The following is a 20258-nucleotide window of genomic DNA, read 5'->3' as shown; positions in this document are numbered from 1 at the left end:
TTCCCGTTCGGGGTCTGGTAATCAATCTCTATAAACACAACGCTCCAGCGCGTCCGCACACACGCACAGAGTTATTGCGGTAATGGAAGGTAGTTCAATCGACGACTTGCTGCTGACGATACCGATGGTCCAATGTTGCGCAAAGCCGGGCATCCCGTATAGTGCGAACGGTTCGGTTCACTCTTTGTATGGCAACGACCACAATTGCATCGCAACACCATTAGGCTTGAGTGAATCCTTTCAACGGCGGAAAAAATAATATCACCTGCAAGGCAAAACAGCTCATCATCGCTACAACAAACTGTGTAGAAAGGATGACGACTAGAGAGTGAGAGAAAAAGAGAGAGAGAGAGAGAGAGAAAAACAAAAGAATCATATTCTAAAACCAATCCCTTTTTATAAGCGTATCAACGCTTAAAGCTAACCACCACCATCGACCACCATGAGCTTTAATGTCACCAGCACTGCTTTAGTAGTGGACTTGGGTACTAAGGCTCTCTCTTTTTTTGTTCCTCTTACTTGCGTTGGCACACCATACCATATACTCAATTTTCCACCTGTCAACTGTGGTAATTCCCGGAGTAACTCAACTGACAGTTACCCATTCCCCCCCGGCCAGGTGTAGATGCTTTGTTGTGACACGCACCACTTCCTTTCGCTTTTGTGCCGGTGTGCCGGTGATGAACCGCCGGCCTACAGGACCAATAAAGCCAATCAATGGCTTGTTGACCCGGACGAGTGCTCCAGCACGTTAAGTGCGTCGCCGCCCTCGGTAAACGCTTCCCTGTTCTGGGCAACGGAGGATGAAATAATCTTTCAAACAATTTTCCATTGATTTTGCAATAAGGTTGCGTGGCTTTGGGAGAGTGGCATTTGGTTGCTATAAGCTGGAAGGTCAGCCACACATGAACCAGTAATGGTGGTGCGTATTAGTTAGGAATTTAATTGGTTTACTATTAAAAAAAAATAATGTAGGTTGATGTTTAAAGAACTAAGACATGGTTGTCCTGAATAGCTCAACAATATTTATCCAATTCTATGTCTCTTGTATGCCCACCTCAGTAGACCTTAACACAAGTCTAATTTCTGTATTTGATTTTTCACGACCCTTCAGGAAGACAACATTAGGCCTGCTGATGAAGTTAAAATCATAGCACTTCAGGAAATTCCTAGTCATTTGTCGTTGGTTGGAGTTTAATTGGGTGTTGTGCATTCAGCCCTTAACCTTACATTCAATGAGGAGAGTATTATTGAAATGGAAATCTGCCATGAACAGTTGCAAGCATCGTTTCTTGTAACCATGTGCCTTGGAGCCATTGCGGAGACCATGACCACTTTGACAGCCTTATTTCCGATGTAAATCCTCAATGTTTAAGCTGCAAAATGGCACTGATGGGAATGGTAAAAGCAGATATTGGATGTAGACAATGAATGTACACTGCCTGATATGACTTATGGCTTGTGTGCTGATTCCTTCTCAAGTAGATCAGAGGACCTCTGATGATGGTTAGTGTAAAACTATACCATTCATACTTGATACTGAATACATTTGCAAGTGGTATTTTTTTCAGAATACTTGAAGCTGATAATCCGTGATCCGAACTTGACAAATCCGATTAAGCCAATGATCGGATCTGCCCATCCCTACTGCTTAGGTACAGAAGCTATTGTACTTCATGTACTGCTTCATGTACTGTACTGCATTAAATAATAAAAGTGAAGTAATGCTTTAGTAAAATATACTAAGAATTGGAAATTTCGTTCTATGGACTTCAACTTTGACCAAACCAACTCAACAATTACATCCTATAATTATAAAAGTAATTAAATTCGTCTGCTTTTATTCCCAGAACTATTCAGCTAAACCTTAATCCAATTAAGCACAGCGTTCACCCTGAGCATTTCATTATCATGCTGCATTTTTGAGATTTCACAGTAACTCCAACGAGCAAGCGCAAAACCTGCTTAAATATCTTTTAATCCACTATGGCTGCTAGAATAGAGAATTTCCAGATAAAAACCCAACCAAAATACCCGCAATGCACTTCCGAGCGTTTGTGTGTGTCTGTGTGCAGGTCCGAAATTCTGACTGTAAGCGTTGAAATCAAATTATTCACATTGATTCTCACAATGACCGTTGCACTTCCGCTTAATTGATTTACGGTCCATGAACTGGAATTCAACCGGAAATAGCTGGATGTAATGAAGAAAGCTGCAGAACCGCCGGAACGGAACACTCCGAACGCATTGCCCACCGAACGCTCGTTAACGATAACTCGTGAGGAAAAACCCCAGGCAGCGGCAGGGATAGAGTGTCCGATTGCGCTGTGTTCTGCTACAAATTTCACTCCCAGCCATCGCTTTACGGACGAATTCTTTCATACTTTCCTTTTGAACCGTCGGCCGCCACAGCTCCTCCGTTACAAAATACCACTTTTTTTTCACGAACGAATTAAAGTTAATGCGATGGTATTTAATTTATACCGGGAAATTCATTCACTTTTAAATGAATTTTTCCCATTTGCTGCATTCGTGTGCTACTGAGTGTGAGTGCAAAATTCGTCTGCGAAACTAACGAATCGGCCCCGGGGTCAGCGTCACACTTTGATGTCGGTGGCATGCTAACCTTTAACGGGGAGAGAGCCGTTTTTCCCCTTTTTCTTCGGTCTTGCGTGAAGATTTTTCAAAAATTTAATTTAATTTTTACGTGCTATAAATAGCGTGCTTTTTTGTGCTATCATTTTCCAACTAATCGAATGAAAATGGGAAAGCTCTAGTCAAAAAATAGTACCACATATCAGTTTGCCAGTAGAGCCGTTAGAAAAGCCGTTTGCGATTCCATTTTCTTAGGGTGTGACAAACAGCAATAAATAATGTTTATACATATCTTCAATGCTACACGATTATTAATGCCATTTTTTCATACAGCAGGGGATTGCTAAATCGGGTCACGAGCTTTGGTGGTGTTTTCGGCTAGGTTTTTTTTTTATTACATTAGGTGCGTCCAAAAGTTTGTTGCAAATGATTACAATTAGCTTTTACTGTTATCTTGGTTTTATTTGTTATGAAAATTTTATGCAACTCATTCTCAATAAAACATTGACAATTTAAATTAACACAAAAAACTGTACTCGTATTATGTGGCCCTTTTTTAAATATTATTAGGGTCACTTTAGCTAAAATTTTGTTCTCATCTTTTCAGGCTTTAGCCTTCTTTTATTTGTAATGTCTAATAAAAATATAAAACAATCGTCTAAAGCGTTTCCATTTCCAACTCTTCATTAGGTCAGTGGTCTTCCATTGTCCTTTAAAGTAAGGCTGGAAAGAATAAAGGCATACAAAAATCTTTTAGTGGTAGCTTTTATTTTAACATAATTTAAGACACTTTAATCGTTCCCTACACTCTTTCTTTATTAACTCATCAGCCCGCTCTCACGCTACTGTACTAAATTATGCACACAATAGAAAACCTTTTCAAACTTTCCGACCCACACAATACCACACCGCCTGCTAGGCGCTACGCATCTCGACACGCCGTTTGCGCCTGACCGAAGCCAACGGAGGTGTTGCTCTTGTGCCGCCCAATATTTTGTTTTCACGCTCGCTGTATATTGTTATAGAAAAAGGCCGGCTCGCTTCATTTCCTAATGCTCCCATCCCGACTAACGCCAAAAACTCCCAACCCAAAGTATGGGCACTGGAGCGCGAAAATGACGCCCCATTAGGCCATTTATCAATAACTTCTGACACATTCTGGGTAGCTCGGTGGCTCACCCATCCACCGACTGCGTTATTTTTCCACCCTGTGTGTGTGTATGTGTGTGTGCCAGAATCGATGAAGAAACCCCCTCCAATTGGGAGCTCTTGAACCTTCGGACAGCGGTACACGCTACGATGGACGATGCCGATGTCTTTGCAGCACGCGAAATGGCACCGAACCCGCGAGTGCCGGTTGTATTAAATCTTCCCAAAGACATCATAAATCGTCAATTTCGAGAGCTTCATCTACGGTGCTTCGCCCACCGCCATCTCTGGCGAGCGTCCTCGATTAGATGGCAACGGTTTGGGGTGTTCCCAACTGCCAGCTCGTGCGGCGCTCTACGGTTTTATGCCCGCAGCTGAGCTAATTGTGTCAGTTTCAGCGTAAACTAGGTGCGGTTCCATCGTTAGGCCAAAGATGAGGGTGTGGGCAGATATATTGTTCAACCTTTCGTCAGGATCGCCCCGGAAACGGTTTAGCTAACTCGTGGCTGGCCCACCAACCTGGAGACGGAAGCTGTGGCTGTGTACCTTGCGCCAAACTTACTATACCGCCCACGACCTCCGGGTCGTTGTGCCACCGGAAACTTGCTGCTTTAACTTTCCTTCCGATCCCGCGCTGCCTTACAACAGCAAGCAATGTTGCGCAACAAAAGCATCGCTTAATACAGGACGATACGGGCAAGTTTCTTGAAAACCACCCGAGCTCGCATTCGGAATAAATCAGTGCCTGAGGGAGGAGCCCGTGTGGTTACGATGGTGGTGGCAGTGGTTGTGCCTCCAAAATTTAACCATTACACCAAGCGTACAAGGGTGTATGTTTTTGGCCACTTCCGAACAACGGAACCAATCAACCGCACACGCACACTTCAGGCACAAAGTGCTGCGAAGTGGAAAGTAATTTAATTTTCGCAGCATAATTGAGGTTTTTGGTTCAGGTTCCAGGGGGAGGGAGGAGGGGGGGGGGGTTCTTTGGGGTTGAGGAGGTGCTTCACAATGTGAATTGAAAAAGAAGGAAGCGTGTAATGATTTTACCCATGTTTTATTACACGAAGCTGTAACGCGAGCTAATAAAGCGTGACGGAGCTTTTGTGTACCGGTAGATGGTAGAAGATTTTGGGGAGAATGTTAAATTAGCTTATATTTGCTGGTCCAAATTCGATCGATTAGGAGGATTTAAGTAGGCCAAGTCGAGAAAGCTTTAGGAAATAAGGGTTAGAAATTCTATTTAATGTTAGCTAAAGCTTGAAAGCTATGATTCCTCGCGAATAAGGAAGGAAAGAAAATTTTCAATTAGATCAAATGAAAATGATTTTCACTCAAAGATCTGCACGCAACTGCAAGATAATCTGGTTGAAAACAAATCATCTGAAAGTGTACTCAAACAGATAATAGGAATACGGTCAAGTGAAATGATTTCTATGGATAGAAAAACGAGGGCCAAATTCTTCTTTTTCCCTGACCGAACGACCTCTTAGGCTGGATAGACAGCCCTCACTATGAAGGAACGGCCCAGATCAGATTTGAACCCCAGTCCAGCCGTGTTAAGACCGACACTGCTGTCGCCTCCACTACCGGGCAGCCCCTTGTAATAATGTAAACTTTAATAATATATTAATGTAAAAACACAAGCAACGTGATAGGAAATTTGAAAGTGAATGGGAAACTATTTAAAACCTGCCACCATAGTTCTTGCCAAAAAAAAAAAAAATCTTCATCCCAATCGGTGATCTACAAACTTCTGGTCTGGCCATTGTTTCAAGGAAAAGGATAACAAAATCTTGCATGAAAAATTGCTCTGAACGTCTTGATGTAGATTTTAAAAGGATGGCCCAACCGACGAATAGATAAAACAATAGAGAGAAGCTATTGGTCTATTTCGCGTAGAAGCTCCTCCAACCGATATGTAACAGACAAGGATACTAGTTTAGTTTGCTATAACCTCGTTTGCAAAATTGATCTGTGCCCGGCAAAGACATACATCTAGGAGGCCAACTTATAGGAAAGTCATAAAAAATGTTGGTTATAGACATTAGTGATAAGTATAAATTAATTATAAAACTACAGAGAATGTCTAAACAAAGTGCAAGATAGGTCAAAGAATAGCCTTCAAGATATCTTTAACAACAAGGAGTTGGGGGAGCGAGAAAGGTGATCGCGATGCACAATTCGTGCAAGCAGACTCTAAATCAGAAGCAGAAAATTTTAAATTGTTAACAAAGTGAAGATCTTTTGAAGTGAAGTGATTTTTGTTGTAGACACTGACTGTTTTTTCCTTTTCTTCGTCTTTGGTTCTAATAACCTCGAGAAGTCTTGGCCAGCCATTGAGCCATGGCATCCAGTATGAGTATGCCCTGGCATACTTGAGTATGCCCGTAGCTGGATAGTGCCTCGTGAAGACCAGTATCGCTATTGCGTCGGCGATCAATCCTCCCCGATTTTTTATTATCGAGATTAATGTTCTATTTCGCTCTTATCAAAGACTTACATTTCAGAAAAATATAAAACCATACAAATCTACCTTAAAAGCTACCTGAAACTGCATATCAGGAATTCAAATAGGTAATTAACAGAGCTTCTTCCTGTACCTAGCATTTCTCGTGAAAAACAAAATTCTTCTCCACCCAAAAGAGCCAAATAAAACACAGTTTGCTCCCACTGCCATTTACAGGGCAACAAAACTTCCCCCAATAACCATGATCACAAATGGCACATTGACATGAAACGACCCCTAACGAGCATCATTGGCATTCTTGCTTCTCCGGAAAACCGAAACACTCCAGAGAATTGCCCACTGCCATGTAGCGCACGAACCGTATCAATAAAGTTTTGACTCGTTTACAGACGTTTCCTTCACTCACACGCACACCGTTCTCGGTAAGACTGGTCGGTCGGAATTCACCCTCAACAACTTCAGCCGACCGTTTGTTTTCCGCCATCCAGGTGGGTATGCGTGTGTGCGTCAAGAGGCCTTTCCATGGCTAGCTGTTGGTGACGATACCATGCTGCAGGACATCCGTGGTAAGCTTATTTTCCCCATCCAGGGAATGGCTCCGGTACGTCAATCTTATCGTCACGTAAAGCCTCCGGCTAACTGTTGGTACAAGTGATAGTCGTATCATCTTGTCATTCCGGCGGCGACCGCACACAATCACGTTTGCCACGTTAAGTAGTTCACCTGTGTGAAGCTTCACTATGCAGCATTATATATTGAATGTCAAAACTAAAGGCAAATGTCAGGCAAAACTAAAGGCTGCACGGTTCCGTAGCAGCATCAGAGTTGCTCCGGATGGGGTTTTCGTATGAAAAATTACAAATTTACGCAAATTATTCCAAACAGCGCCCGAGAGCAGGAACAGCACATAAGACGACGCCAGACAGCACAGAGACCTTTCCCGCTGGGACTCGGTTATTAGACATGCAGAACGCTACTTCTTGGGGCGAGTAGCTCGTACGTCATGCAATAACAATCATGATAAGAGCCACGATCAGTCTCATCTTCGTATGGTACATCGCGCCGTACCGGAGACACGTCGCTCAGCAAGCGAACGTACGTACGAACGAACGTCCCCCGAGCTTTTCCCGCCAAAAGCACTTTCGAGCGGTAAGCGATTCAGGTTGAGCACAAAAACATATGAAGAAGCAAAAAAGGAAGAAAAAAACGACACCTCACACAAGATATACTGGAAGCGAATATTTTGATTTGATTTTAAAGATGATAACGAGAAAGCTTATTGCCCCGAAACCCGAAACGGCTCGTGCACGTCATGCAACGGTAGAAGATGCTTCCTCCAAGCGGCAACATAATTTCGGTTACAAATGAGAATTTTGTGCCGCATCGGAGCGTTTCTGCAGTTTGGGGAACGTTTTGTGGTAGATCGTGCTTAAAATTGAATTTTAAATTACATTTACACTACAACTTAGTGGTCGAGATTGGTTTATTGTTGTGATTTTTAATATGCCGGAAATGGATGGTAAGTCGAGAGCGCGTTGTCTGATAAATATCCACTTGAGCAAATCCACTCCTAGTCCAGGCTGAAGTAAAACTAAAATTTGGCGCAATATTCACCGTTGGTGACGTTAAACTTGCAGGCTGTAAATTCTTCCAAAAACTGCCGCTAGCAGAAGGTGTTGGCAATGAATATCTGACGATGTTACAGCCAATGACGTGTTAACTTCCACCAGAAAACGTCAACGATAGCATAGAATCGCCAAGTCACGCTCCACCGCTCAAGTAGCGCAACCGATAACCATTCACAACCTATAATGAAAACAGTTCTTTCTCTGCTCCCTCTTCCCTAAGTGTCCTCATCTTTACACAACAGCATCCCCTCCACAAAAAAAAGACTGAAACACACCCCGAACTGCCATCAGTTCAAAACTCTGGCGGTACCTACGATGACGTCGGCAGTGCGTGACATTCCCGTCGAAACGGCATCGATAGCAAGATGGCCTCCCAGTACTGAGACGTGGAGGAATATCTTCTCGCTCCCTCGTTTAACTTCCCAAAACTTTGCTGCGGGTCATCATCGAAAACCCCTCCCCGGAGATCGGTTCTGTTTCTTCGAGCGCGAGAAAGACAAGATGGAATCCAATGTTGTGTTTGGGCACGCGAATAACATCAACCCACTTGGGCGGTTTCCCCCAACTCCAGCGGGCGCAACTTGGTGTTCCTCGACGACAAGAACGGTTTGAAGTTGTTTTATTCTGGCCCCACTCGGTTTCCACACCGGCTTTGCCACTTCCGCAAACATCTGTCACGAGACGAATGAAGATATCGCGCCGCTCTGGCGAAAAGTGCGATGAACAGTGAAATGTAATTCGTCCATCAAAGCAGCCTGTGCCCTTGACTTTCTGCTCAACCGCACGCGACTCAGAAGCAAGGGAGAGGCACGAAGGGTAAGCTGCTGTGGAAATTTGTCTCAGCTTCCGACGTACAAACGGAACTCCGCCGACGGGTGTCATCAAAATGAACAAAGCTACTGGGAATGTTGAGTTGGTTTACATAGTAGCATTTCGTATGTCTTCTGTGTGTGTTTTTCTTATTTTTTCCGGAATGCGATTCGGAATGTTAAGAATACACACACACCCAAAAAGTATTATGCACGGTATCGGCAATGTTTACCGATGCGCATTCAATATTATGATTGGATTTCGAGCCACTCGGCAAGGAAGTAGGGTTTTGTCAATAGGATGCTGCATGTCAATAGGCACAGTGTAAATATGCTAGTGATGTGATAGGCAGTGTGAAAGTCGGATATTGTAGAGTTTTTCTACCGTTTTTATTTGATTTTAAGAGAAACAAAGGAAATTTTCGTGAGAAACTCAGAAACAAAAGGAATTTTTACATTTGGTTTTAAATCTCACCAAGAAAAAAGATTTTTTCATGGCTTAGAAAAGTTGGATAGTTACTCATATGAAGTTCGTTGGAACTAAACTTCATTGGCCTAAAGGACACAGTCGATACCGATGGTTTAAATATTTAGTAGAACATAGATCAGACCATCCTACTGAACAGCAGCATTTTTAAACTTCTGAAGAGTGTTCCAGGGTTCGGTACAGTGGCCGTGGAGATAATGGTCTCGGTCATCACAAAGCAGGAACGGGGATCAAAACCCAACGAACTACGGATAAAATCAAGTCAAGGAATTGTGACAAACCCAGACCATTCGTGGTTGAAGTACTGAGGGAAGTAGAAGAAGAAACTGTTTCAGGGTCCTGTTCTTCCTTAAGGCATGTAGGAAGAATATACTAGCTGAGTCAGAGCGCTGGTAGTTTCATGCGCTTTCTATCACCAAACCTGAGTGTGATTAGATAAAATACAATTTTTAAAACCACTGGGTTCGATTTCAAAGAACTAGACATGGATAATTTTAAGCCTGGAGGACGTAAAAGGCCTTTAATGCCTCCAGCAACACGTTATCATTTCCCAACAGTAAAACATATGGCAGTGTAAATTTACTAGACCGAGCCACTGCAATGCTCGTCGAATCAAGCAACAAGCGACTAACACTCGTCAGAGGAGAACTAAACAAAGCAGGAGCTCTATTATTTAAACTTTTTAAAGTTTCCTCAAAAACGGTACAACACAAATCTGGGAGAAAGATCAGCATCGAGTATCAGCTCAACGAATTCGGACCTGATACGTTTCCCTCGTTTGGCCTTCCGTCACCTTTTCTTGGCGTGGAGAGAATCGTGACTATCACGCTAGTTTTTTACTTCTGCCCAATGAACGCTCTTGGCGGAAAATTCAGAAAGAGAGAGTTCAACACCATCACTCTGCTTGAGAATATTAACTTGAACGCCCTCGAATGGATTATCCATTGTGAATAATTCATTGGGCCATTATGATCGAGATATGATTACGCTGATCGTGCTCCAAAAACAAACAAAAGTAGGGCTTTTAGCAAATATGATCAATATTTTGATTTTAACTCTAGTGTGAACGGTTGGTCTGATTAGGTTAGTGTTAAGCAAGTGAGATTGTTCTTTTGGACGACTTAGAATCCATTGGATAATATATTTTTAAAAATAATTAAAATATTTGCTTTGAACCGAACGCTCGAAAATATCTCAAGAACCATTAAGAACTGTGCAAATAAAACCTCCAAATGGACCTTCAAACACAGACACTGGCATGGGGCAAATGACTGATGAAGCGTTTGAAAGATAGTAACGATATCCGATGTACTACTAGCACATGTAACAGATCAAGATATAAAAGACCTGTTAAAAGATATCTCGAGATTGTACCAAACGTCTATTTATAGCGCCTTTCTTCTTATCACCATATATAAATTCGTTTGAATACTTACCGATAACGGTCGCAAGGATGACAATGCCCAGCACGATGGCGGTCGCGATCACACGTATCAGATAGATTGTCGTCTCGCTGGCAAGCGCATCATCGTCGTGCGACGGTAGAAGCCCGTCCCGTGGATCGACCGTCCCATTGCCGTAGTATTTACCCGTACTATTGACACCGCCAGCCGCACCGTAATTGAGCAAGAAACAGTTGGTACAGTTCCACAGCGCCATCAGCTCGTCCTCCTCGAGCAGATCGGGCAGGGATAGTGAAAGGCCCCCGGGCAGGGTGGACCCCCGGTCACCCATCGCCGTGGCCGATGGAGACGCAAAGTACGCGGACCCATTGGAATTGTCACCGGCGTAGTCCGCCGTGACCGTGGTATAGTTGGAGAGGAAGGTTTGTGTGAGATTACGCACGCTTCCGGCTTCTGGCGTTGGGAAGCTGGGGCTGGTAGGGTTGCCGGTCCCAGCCGACGATGACACCGGTGTTGAAAGGTCTCCATCCGTCCCATCGTCGGTGTCGGTCACTGTGGATGACACGAGTGATGACAGCTGATCGACGACGGTCGTTAGACGGGTTCGCGATCGAACGCTCGGAGCGCCTGTACTACTGAACGGAGGCCGGGAACTGGTGCTGGAGGAGTGGAAGGCCGCAGGGAAGGAAACCGTCGGCGGTGAAGCGGTGTAGGAGGTAATGGTGGTCGAGGTGCTGGAAACGATACCGGTGGAACTACCGGCAGGGCTCGGTGTCACCCGGGCCGTATCCCGTGCGGTAGACCATGGCCAAGCGGTCCAGGCGTGTGATTCTTTCGTCGGGCGTCTACCGTCCGTCAGGGCCATAGTTTGTCATACGTTTCGCCACTAGCTGACCTACATACACGCCTGCTACTGGTTTACATCCAATGAGTTAGAAATGATTCCCTACACTAACACTGAGCACATGTACACTACTTTGGAATATTTTCTTGGCGGTTTAAGGACACCCCAAGAGGTGCGACTACCGCGCTTGGCGGACTTACTGGTAACTTCACCCAACGCACGAACACTTGCCTACGGAAAATGCTTATTTGAATGGTAAAACGGAAACCCACTGCTAACAAACACTAAACGCACGTCGTATTTAACACTCCAACTACTTCCGTCGCGTTTGGTCACGTTTCTTAATCTCAAATAATCCATGGCCCACCATGGTCGACTTTGCGTTCCACTAGCTAGCCATCGAACAGCATCTAAACGCACACCCTTACACACACAAACACACGCACTGAAACACCTTCTTCCTGTCGAACGCGCACACTATGATGTCATTTTTGGTGCCTTTCGGCGGAACCGATTGTCTGTTACGGGACGGTGATACGCTCCACCGTTCGATCGATCATGGTTCCAGCTGTCGCACGGCTTCATAATGGCGACGTCTACAGTTGCACCCGCATTGTTTGACCCACAGGAGCGTGTAATCGTCTTGCGCTGGGGTTGCGAACATCGAGCACGCGGGTCGCCATCAAGTTGGGGACGAGCTGGGACGATACGTTCGCCTGGAAGGTGGAGGGTTGATGGTGATGGTTTGCTGACAAACGTGGGTTTTTGCGGTGCTGTTGCTTCGAGTAAATACGAGCTGTTGCAGAAAAGGGTTGAGAATGGAACAAGAAAAACGTTATGAGTTTCCCAAAGAGATTAATTAAAGAAAAATATTATTCGCCACTTGGATCACTATGCGATATTTTCAACTGCTAATCTTCTCGTCAGATTCATGCTTGTCGAATAGAACACTAGAGCGCCTCAACGTATGCAATAAAATATCATATTGAACAAATCAATGACAAACGCACGTATAAACCTAACAAAATAGCCCAGAGTCATCCATAATTAGTAATTAATACAATGAGAGGAATTTTAGAAACTTAAGGAATGGTTATGGCAATTGAAGGTTTAAGTCTCCAAAATGGTCAAGATAGAAAGATAACTAGATTTTATTTTGTCTTATCAATGAAATCCAAAGAAAAGTGTTGAAAGTTCAATATGAAGTTAGCCTACAATCGCAAAAGCAGAACAGTAACGGATAGAAGAAAAAGTTTATCTATTTTTTTCCATAATATTGAGGTAAATGAAACATAGAACAGGTATCGAAAGCAGTAATATGAAAATCTAGTATAAAAGTGGACTTATTCTTTTGTTCGTCGCTGTATATGACTTAAGCGAATGTTGATACTAATAAAAGACAAGTAAGACACAATTCAGATCAACGTACCAGGTTAGGGTTTGTACTCCGACTCGTTGTCATGTCAGAAAGTATGGGATTTCATAAAGCTTACGCCTAAATTTATGCATCCTGCTTAACACTGTTATAAATTTCTAACCTACAGATGGATTCTTCTTCTTCGCTTCTCATTTAATAATAAATAGCATTCCAATTTTATTTTCTATTCTATGTGAGCTCTGTTTATCGGATTATCCGACCATTTATATATTGAACCGGATTATTTTAAAAAAATAAATGTAAATGGTAACAAAATTAAAAAAAAATCCCCAACATCATGAGTGTAGGGCTTTTAATTAATTTATTATTTCACAGCTAGATGCACCCGGCACTGGCCTGGCGTTCGCGTGCATTCAGTCAAATAAAATGGTTCCCACGAGTAAACATTGTTTTGCGCTCCCTCCCCACCCAGAAAACAGTTAGAATTCGACTACTTCAGGTGGAATTAATTTCAATCCACTGCATAAACGGTTTGCAAAACGTTACCCACCGATCGATCTATGGTCAGCCGCCCGTGACGAATGTTTTGACGAGCTATTAAGCTTACCGGGAACTAGTGATCACGATGTGCACTTACTCGGGTGAGGTTGCAGCAAAAAAAAAAGGGGAAGGAAGAACAGAGTTCCCCACGCCATGGCAGGTAATTCAATACCGGGGTCACCGAGCAGGGGCACGGTTTGATGCGCGTTCGTGCAGTTTCGGAAAAGAGCAATATTCGCACACGACGGACGGATTGTTCTAATTGAATTTCCACCGAAAAATGCTTGTTGACATCAAACAATCGATCGATCGGGATGGGTGGAGTAGTACGAGCAGCTAGCGGTTCGCTGATCACTGGAGCTGTCGAACTGGACATTCGGTGGGAAAGTATGAAATATGCAGTGATGCATGCTTTTCTGGTTATATTGTTCATCGATGGCAATTCCCAGTACGATTCAAATATGCACAGAGCAATATTAATAAACAACGCTTTCGGTGGAAAAGCGGGACCGCTTGTTCGGTTAGCGCGTAAATGAGAGCCAATAGTTAAATATTAAAGTTCCCACATTGCAGGTGGCTTGCATGTAAATAGCGCTTTTATTGAATGTAGAACAGCATATTTTAATAATAAAGTATAAAAACACCTTCCAAACCGAGCACATTATCTGAATCGGTTTCGATTGGCCCTAATCGTCATAAAGCAAAACCACTCCCGGAACACTCAAATCCGGGGAAATGAGCAACTCGATTTAGATAACGTCAACAAGGGATGTATTTGCTCTTGTCAAATCTACTTACTCAAATAACAAACGCGTTCCGGTTACTTGTCACGTGTCGTCGTAAACGGGGGTCAGCAGAAACCCCCCTTCTCTCCCTGCCCCGCATACGGTACGCAATGTACGTACGTGCCCAAAAACTTCCCCGGGAATAAAACCCTCTCCGATGGTTCATTAGCTCATTCGATTTGATTATGCTAATGGAAGGAAATCAACCGATAGCGTTCACGTGAACCCGGTCACAACGGTTAGCACCCGACATCTTGAGCGGTATTGGAGGACAACTTGTTTTTCGTTCTTGTTTTGCTTCCGCTCTGCGATGATTACATTTCCTTCACTTTCGGGGAGCTGTGGTTTGCCAAGTTGCTGCGGTTCAGCCCTGCAAACGTGTGGGTCAACCATGAATCTTACCCAACGGGGTAGCCAAACGGATTGATACGATGATCGATTCCGTAATCGTGGGACCTTTTTGTTAATGGAGTGGGAGTCCTTTTTTTCCGTCGGAACGTATTGCGATCTGTTGGAGACCCGGTAGCGAGAGGCAATACACATGGGATTGTTCTTGGGTAAGTGGTTAACCTGAGCCAAAGGGTATGGAAGGCTATGCGACACAAAGCACGACGCTAAGTGCACAAGCTGGCAATTGATATCGTGATGGAATAATGATTTGATTATTAGAGTTTTGTGTATCAGTGTGTATCGAAAAGATTTGATTTCACAAGCAGGAATAATATGTCAGAATCGATTATTGGATGTCTGATTAGAGATTTATTGAGTAATAATTTGATTTGAGGCGGTCCGGTGGCAGCGACGATAAGGGCACTGGTCTTCACACAACAGGACCAGGGTTCAAATCCCATCCAAACCGCCTCTCTACGGATAAAATCAAGTCACAGAAAGCCAGAAATGGCATCCAAGACCTCTCGAGGTTGTAGTGCCAAGGAAGAAGAATTTGATTTCTATGCTGATGTTTGGTAGAAAATATTATAATATGGAATGATTTAGCATTACCTTCTCAAAAGTTTGAACACTCACTAGCGGTAGACTAAAAATGTGTACTTGAACATCAACATGAGCGTGTAGTTAAAACAACAAAAAATAAATCAGAGTGCATACTTTTAGGCGGATGAATTTAGCCAGACTTTTTTTAGTTATTTTTTATAAACATTAGGTATTCTGATAATTGAGGAATGAATGATCTTGGGTATTATTCTTAAATACTTTTTAAACTCTACAATCTGCAATCAACCATCATAAAAAGCAGCAAAAAATGAATACCGACAATTTAAAACCTGATTGCATACATTTAGGCGTGATAAATGCACCATACATTATTGGGATAATTTTTTGTAAAAATTAACAGCGAGAGAGTTTAAAAATGTAATCTTGTTTTTAATTGCATGTTATTCCAAAATGCTTAATCAACTTCAAGAAAACGTCATCCATACACTATAAAAAAGCTCTCAAAAATTAAACAAACAATACGTACATTATACTTCTTCTAGCATCTGTAGAATGTATGCTGATTTCAACATTTACCTTATGCTGTTTTTATACGTTTTCTCGCAGATCTTTCTACAGCTCTGACACTTTATACGATCGAATCGAGAAAAGTGCACAATAATAAATGAAGCAAACGCCAACACCTACCAGCAAGCAAAAGTTGAGTAAATCAATTAACAGCGCTTTTTATCCCGTTTCACTTCACAGCTTTCACACACATAGCGCAAACGAGCACAGCGTACAACCTACGGAACACAAAAATACACTTCGACGTCGTACAAAACCTTCTGCTGGCTGGCTTCGGTTGGTATATCATATCACGCCAACACACGACACTGCACGCAACTTGCGGAAGCTGACGTGATGAATTTATTATGATTTTTCCGACAAACTTCGCCCTTGCGTCTGGCCCGGACCGAGCAAAAGCTTGTGGTCGTTTGCATCGTGTCGTTTGTATATATTTTTTTTCCTTTCTGTGTGCTACCATAAGCGTTGATGATCTCTGAGACAAAGGTACAAAAAACACACAGAGGAGTGCGTGAGTAGAAAAAAAAACCCAGCCGAAGTAAATGCTTCAGTGTCGTTGCCCAAAAATGCAAAATAGCATTTCACGGTTCATTTCCGATAGGGCTTCGGGGCTGCCATGGGTGTGATAGTGAAGTGAAAACTGGACGCCAATAGGCAGTGGTACAGAAAAATGATGCGAAAAAGAACACAACCATAGGAGCGCATATTTCGGGTGCGCCGGCAGCTGAAACTAAAACAAAAAATGACGAAATTTTCAGTTTAATTAAATTTTAAAGCACCCTACGGTGAGCGCTTAAACTGGAGCGGCAATGCCTATAACCGATCTGGCTCGTAACAAAATAGTACATTCGACAGGAAGCGAACTGGAGCTGTTGAGGCAGTGGAAACAAATCGTAGTTTTTTTCCTCTTCATTTTAGTCGAACGCTCAGTCAGAGTATTCACACTGAATGCAATCAGGCATACCACCAGCGTTTCATCAAATACCGTGAAAACTACCGGGTACCGATGGGGTAATCTACCTCCTGTGGTAGTAAAACATTCAGGACACATGGTACGAAACAATAAACGGTACAGCTTAGCAGAGGGTAGAGGAGCTCAAGAAAAAAAAAACGTACACACCCCATCTGGGCAGCCAGCCAGCCGGCTAGTTGTTTCCAGCTTGACAAATTACATTTCCAAATCCGAAATGTTGTGTGCCAACGTAATGAAATCAGCAGCCTAAAACTGGAAAGCGTTGACGGATATGTTTATCGTTTCCCGGCATTATTTGTTGCATTTCCACGGTATTTACACCAGCGAGCGAGTTTAAGACATAAGCGAATTGATAGAATTGCCGGAATTTATCATGCAACACGAACACAACTGCCAATTGTGTTTAATAGCTCCAACAATTCCTTCTCCCACACTGAAGTACCCAAGCATGAGCATTCCAGCTGGATTTTAATTGGTTTCATTATTAAATTAAATGCTCTGTCATTACGTGTTGCGAGTGATTTTACCTTTTTTCATTACATTCGCAATGCAACGCACCAAAGTGAGCGATTAATTACGTTAATTGTAAATTTTGATTATATTAGTAGCTACAGCGCCTGATGATATGCAATCTGTTGCATGCAGTTCAATTCCAAGAAGAGCGTTGCTTATAATTTCGCGTTTCATGTGAATTTATTTAATAAATCCTTTTCGAATAATTTTATGTCCAATACTCGATAGGATTAACTCGCAAAATTTGCTTAGTTTGATTACAGTTTGAGTTTGTATTATGCGCCAACTCTTCGTAAAATTGTATTAAATAAAAAATGAATCATGCTATTATTTTTGCTTCATATGATGGGCAAAATTACGAAATTCAATTGTTTCAATTCACTTCATCCATTTTCCATACCCATGCTTTACAATCTATCATGCCTGCTTTATTCGTATACGTAAATTATAAATCGCGCAAACAGCGTGATCAAAAAGCGGGGTTTTCATTTCATTTCGTTATCTTTGATTTCCATTCCGTTCGCTTCACCGCATGTGTTATCTGTTCAAATTGAAAGTGAATTGATTTATTCGTTAATTGGAATAATAGAACCTTCCACCATGACGATCCCGACTTGGGTTTGGTACACCATTGTAAAGATTGTTTTATAGAAACAATTGGGTGGAAACCCAATTATGGAACACAGTATAATTGATGCAGAATCATTTCGAATTGGTTATTCGAGACAAATATTGTGTATCAGAATTTATATCAAATGAGGACTCGAAATAAATATTTGTCGAACGTAGCGAACAAAATTTTACTATTTTATATAAATCGAACGTATATAAGCAGAGTATTTATAGAGCCCTCTTACTCCTCTTAAAAAAAGGATTGCATAGCTTTAGGCGCAACTATCACTTTTGTTATGTATTCAACGCCTAAACAGCGTAAAAGTTATTCTTTTGCATGAGTGTTACAACAATTTTACACGAAATGACATGCAGGCCAAGCTTTCATTCGTATCCCAAATAAAAAATCTATCCAAAGAACATCCAACTGCGTTGTGCCATTGGTTACATTCGAACGCTAAAGCTTTCGATTCAACTGACAACTAACCCTGTGGATAGAAAACAGACGCCCAGTTCTTTAATGAGTTTCCTGTGTTTGCTTTTAATTTGAATCTATTTGAATTTGATCATCGACGATCGCCGTATGGGACAGCTAGCCGCTCAGCATCCCAAATGAAGCGAATGGGGGTTTGCCGATAGCCTCAAACGGAACCCGACCACCGGCAGCAATTGATCGGAAATGGACTATCTTTGCCGACCGGGTAAGATAAGCAGCAAAAGCGAAACCTTTTGCACCACGCCCACTTGCACAGCCCCTATCGATCGATTCAACCTACCCCAACGCCCTATTGTCCGGCACCGTTTGAACGTTACTGGACCGATGGAAGAGAGCCCATCATGGAATAATATTTGCATCCGTAATGAACACATTTTCATACCGAAAGGTCTGTCCGGTGCACAAGGCAACAAGGTGAGATGATGGCAGTGGACAGATTGCACCTTGAAAACTGGAAGCAAAAGCCGAAGAGCTCACAGTGTGTGCGTGCCTGTGTGTGTGTCTTGCATCTTGTCGTGTGAGTCTTGCATCTTTCATCACACGGGTCGAGAACCGATGGTCGACCCCGTTGGGAGCATAAATTGAAATCTGATTGATTGCAGCACCGGTAACGGTTGATGAGCGTACGCCGAAGTGGCTCATCTGTTGAATCTGTGTGTTTGCAATCGATGCAATAAAGTAGCATTTTGGGCGAATGGCTAACAGAGCTGACTGGCAATGGAATTAAACGCCGCCCGACTGTTTTGATCAAAAAGGGGTAACATTACTGCGAGATTGATCTTCCATTTGCTGTCCATTTGAAAGGAGGAAAAAAATCTTATTTTTAATGCGCCTTAAGGTATGCAATGTGAATACTTTTAAATTAAAAAGGGCGAATGATATGTACTGAAAACCATCACAGTAATGTTAACATTTTGCTCAACAAATGTGAATTGCATACTTTTGGGCGTTTTCATTTCAAATATTACACATTTTAAATTTTAAAACTACTTTGAATTATGATTTGAAACAACTATAAATATGAACAACTTGAACACAAGAACCTAATAAATCTACCATGCTGCATTAAATCATTGTCTTTATTTCTAATTGCACTAACGAAATTATATCCAACGTTCTAAGGTTAACTGCAAAAAATATGACTCTGTTGCACCAAAAAGAATTGACACAATGTACACTACTCAGCAGCCTCGTACCTATGCTAAAACAATGGACGCCATTAAGCTTCAGACCAACTATCTATCCAACCAACTGCCCACGACGCCTAGCTATCGCTTACAATAAACTTGTTGCTAGCGGCACAGAACATCTGTTACTGAGCGGCATATCCTTTCCGGGCATAACCATGTTCGACCGGGAAATAATCTCCTAACAATTGTGCTCCAAGCACCACCGCTCGATTAGCATTCGTCTGCAAGCCATACCAGGGAAGTGAGTGTGTGTGTGTGTGTGTGTGTGTGTGTGTGTGTTTACACGCGGCTATTGCTAATTTATGCTACGATAGCAATGAGCGTGGATGAAAATGTGGAAAAATTGCCACATGTCCGTACGCAGGTTGTTGTCGTCTGCCGATGGCATAGAGGATGGTTCCATTTGCAAAGCTCCAATCGTTGCAATATGCATCGATGAGACGGTCACGGTAACATTGTTTGAGCCGTGGATGCATATCCCTCGAAGTGGAATGTATACCACACAGTGCAACGGAATTGTTTTGTATTGTGCTCATAAAGTTATATTGGTTGGCGAGGATTGAGGATTCGAGCTGAAGGTTTCTAAAAATAACAGTTTGAAGTGATGTTTTAAAATTGAATATTCTTTCGTGTAAACTTCAGAAATGTTTGGTTGAGCGAAAAATCTTTAAAATATGTTTTAAAAGCCAATTTTACACAATCGCCATGTGAAAAGCATTGGTAAATAACCAATAAAGCTGCCCAGCTTATGCCACCCATAATCTAATCTCCCATGAGGCGTATTAGCTGTGAACCTTCTATTCAACCCTCGGCTAGTATTAGCTCACATATCATTCACACACACACACGCACTCACGCTTCGTTT

At 42.5% G+C, this 20258-nt stretch overlaps 1 protein-coding gene across 4 annotated transcripts in view; it reads right to left on the bottom strand.

Annotated features, from left to right (window-relative positions):
- The window catches only part of LOC118507349 (5-hydroxytryptamine receptor-like), a 99345-nt gene that overhangs the window by 35602 nt on the left and 43485 nt on the right, over positions 1-20258 (bottom strand). For all 4 annotated transcript variants that reach the window (XM_036045754.1, XM_036045756.1, XM_036045755.1 and 1 more), the window contains exon 4: positions 10575-12181. In XM_036045754.1, coding sequence (XP_035901647.1) covers positions 10575-11406 — 832 coding nt within the window. In that variant the 5' untranslated portion in view covers positions 11407-12181. The remainder of the gene's footprint in view (positions 1-10574; positions 12182-20258) is intronic.

Source organism: Anopheles stephensi, chromosome 2 (assembly GCF_013141755.1).
Source record: "Anopheles stephensi strain Indian chromosome 2, UCI_ANSTEP_V1.0, whole genome shotgun sequence".
Classification (NCBI taxonomy): Eukaryota; Metazoa; Arthropoda; class Insecta; order Diptera; family Culicidae; genus Anopheles; species Anopheles stephensi.
This window is presented reverse-complemented; position numbering and strand designations above follow the sequence as displayed.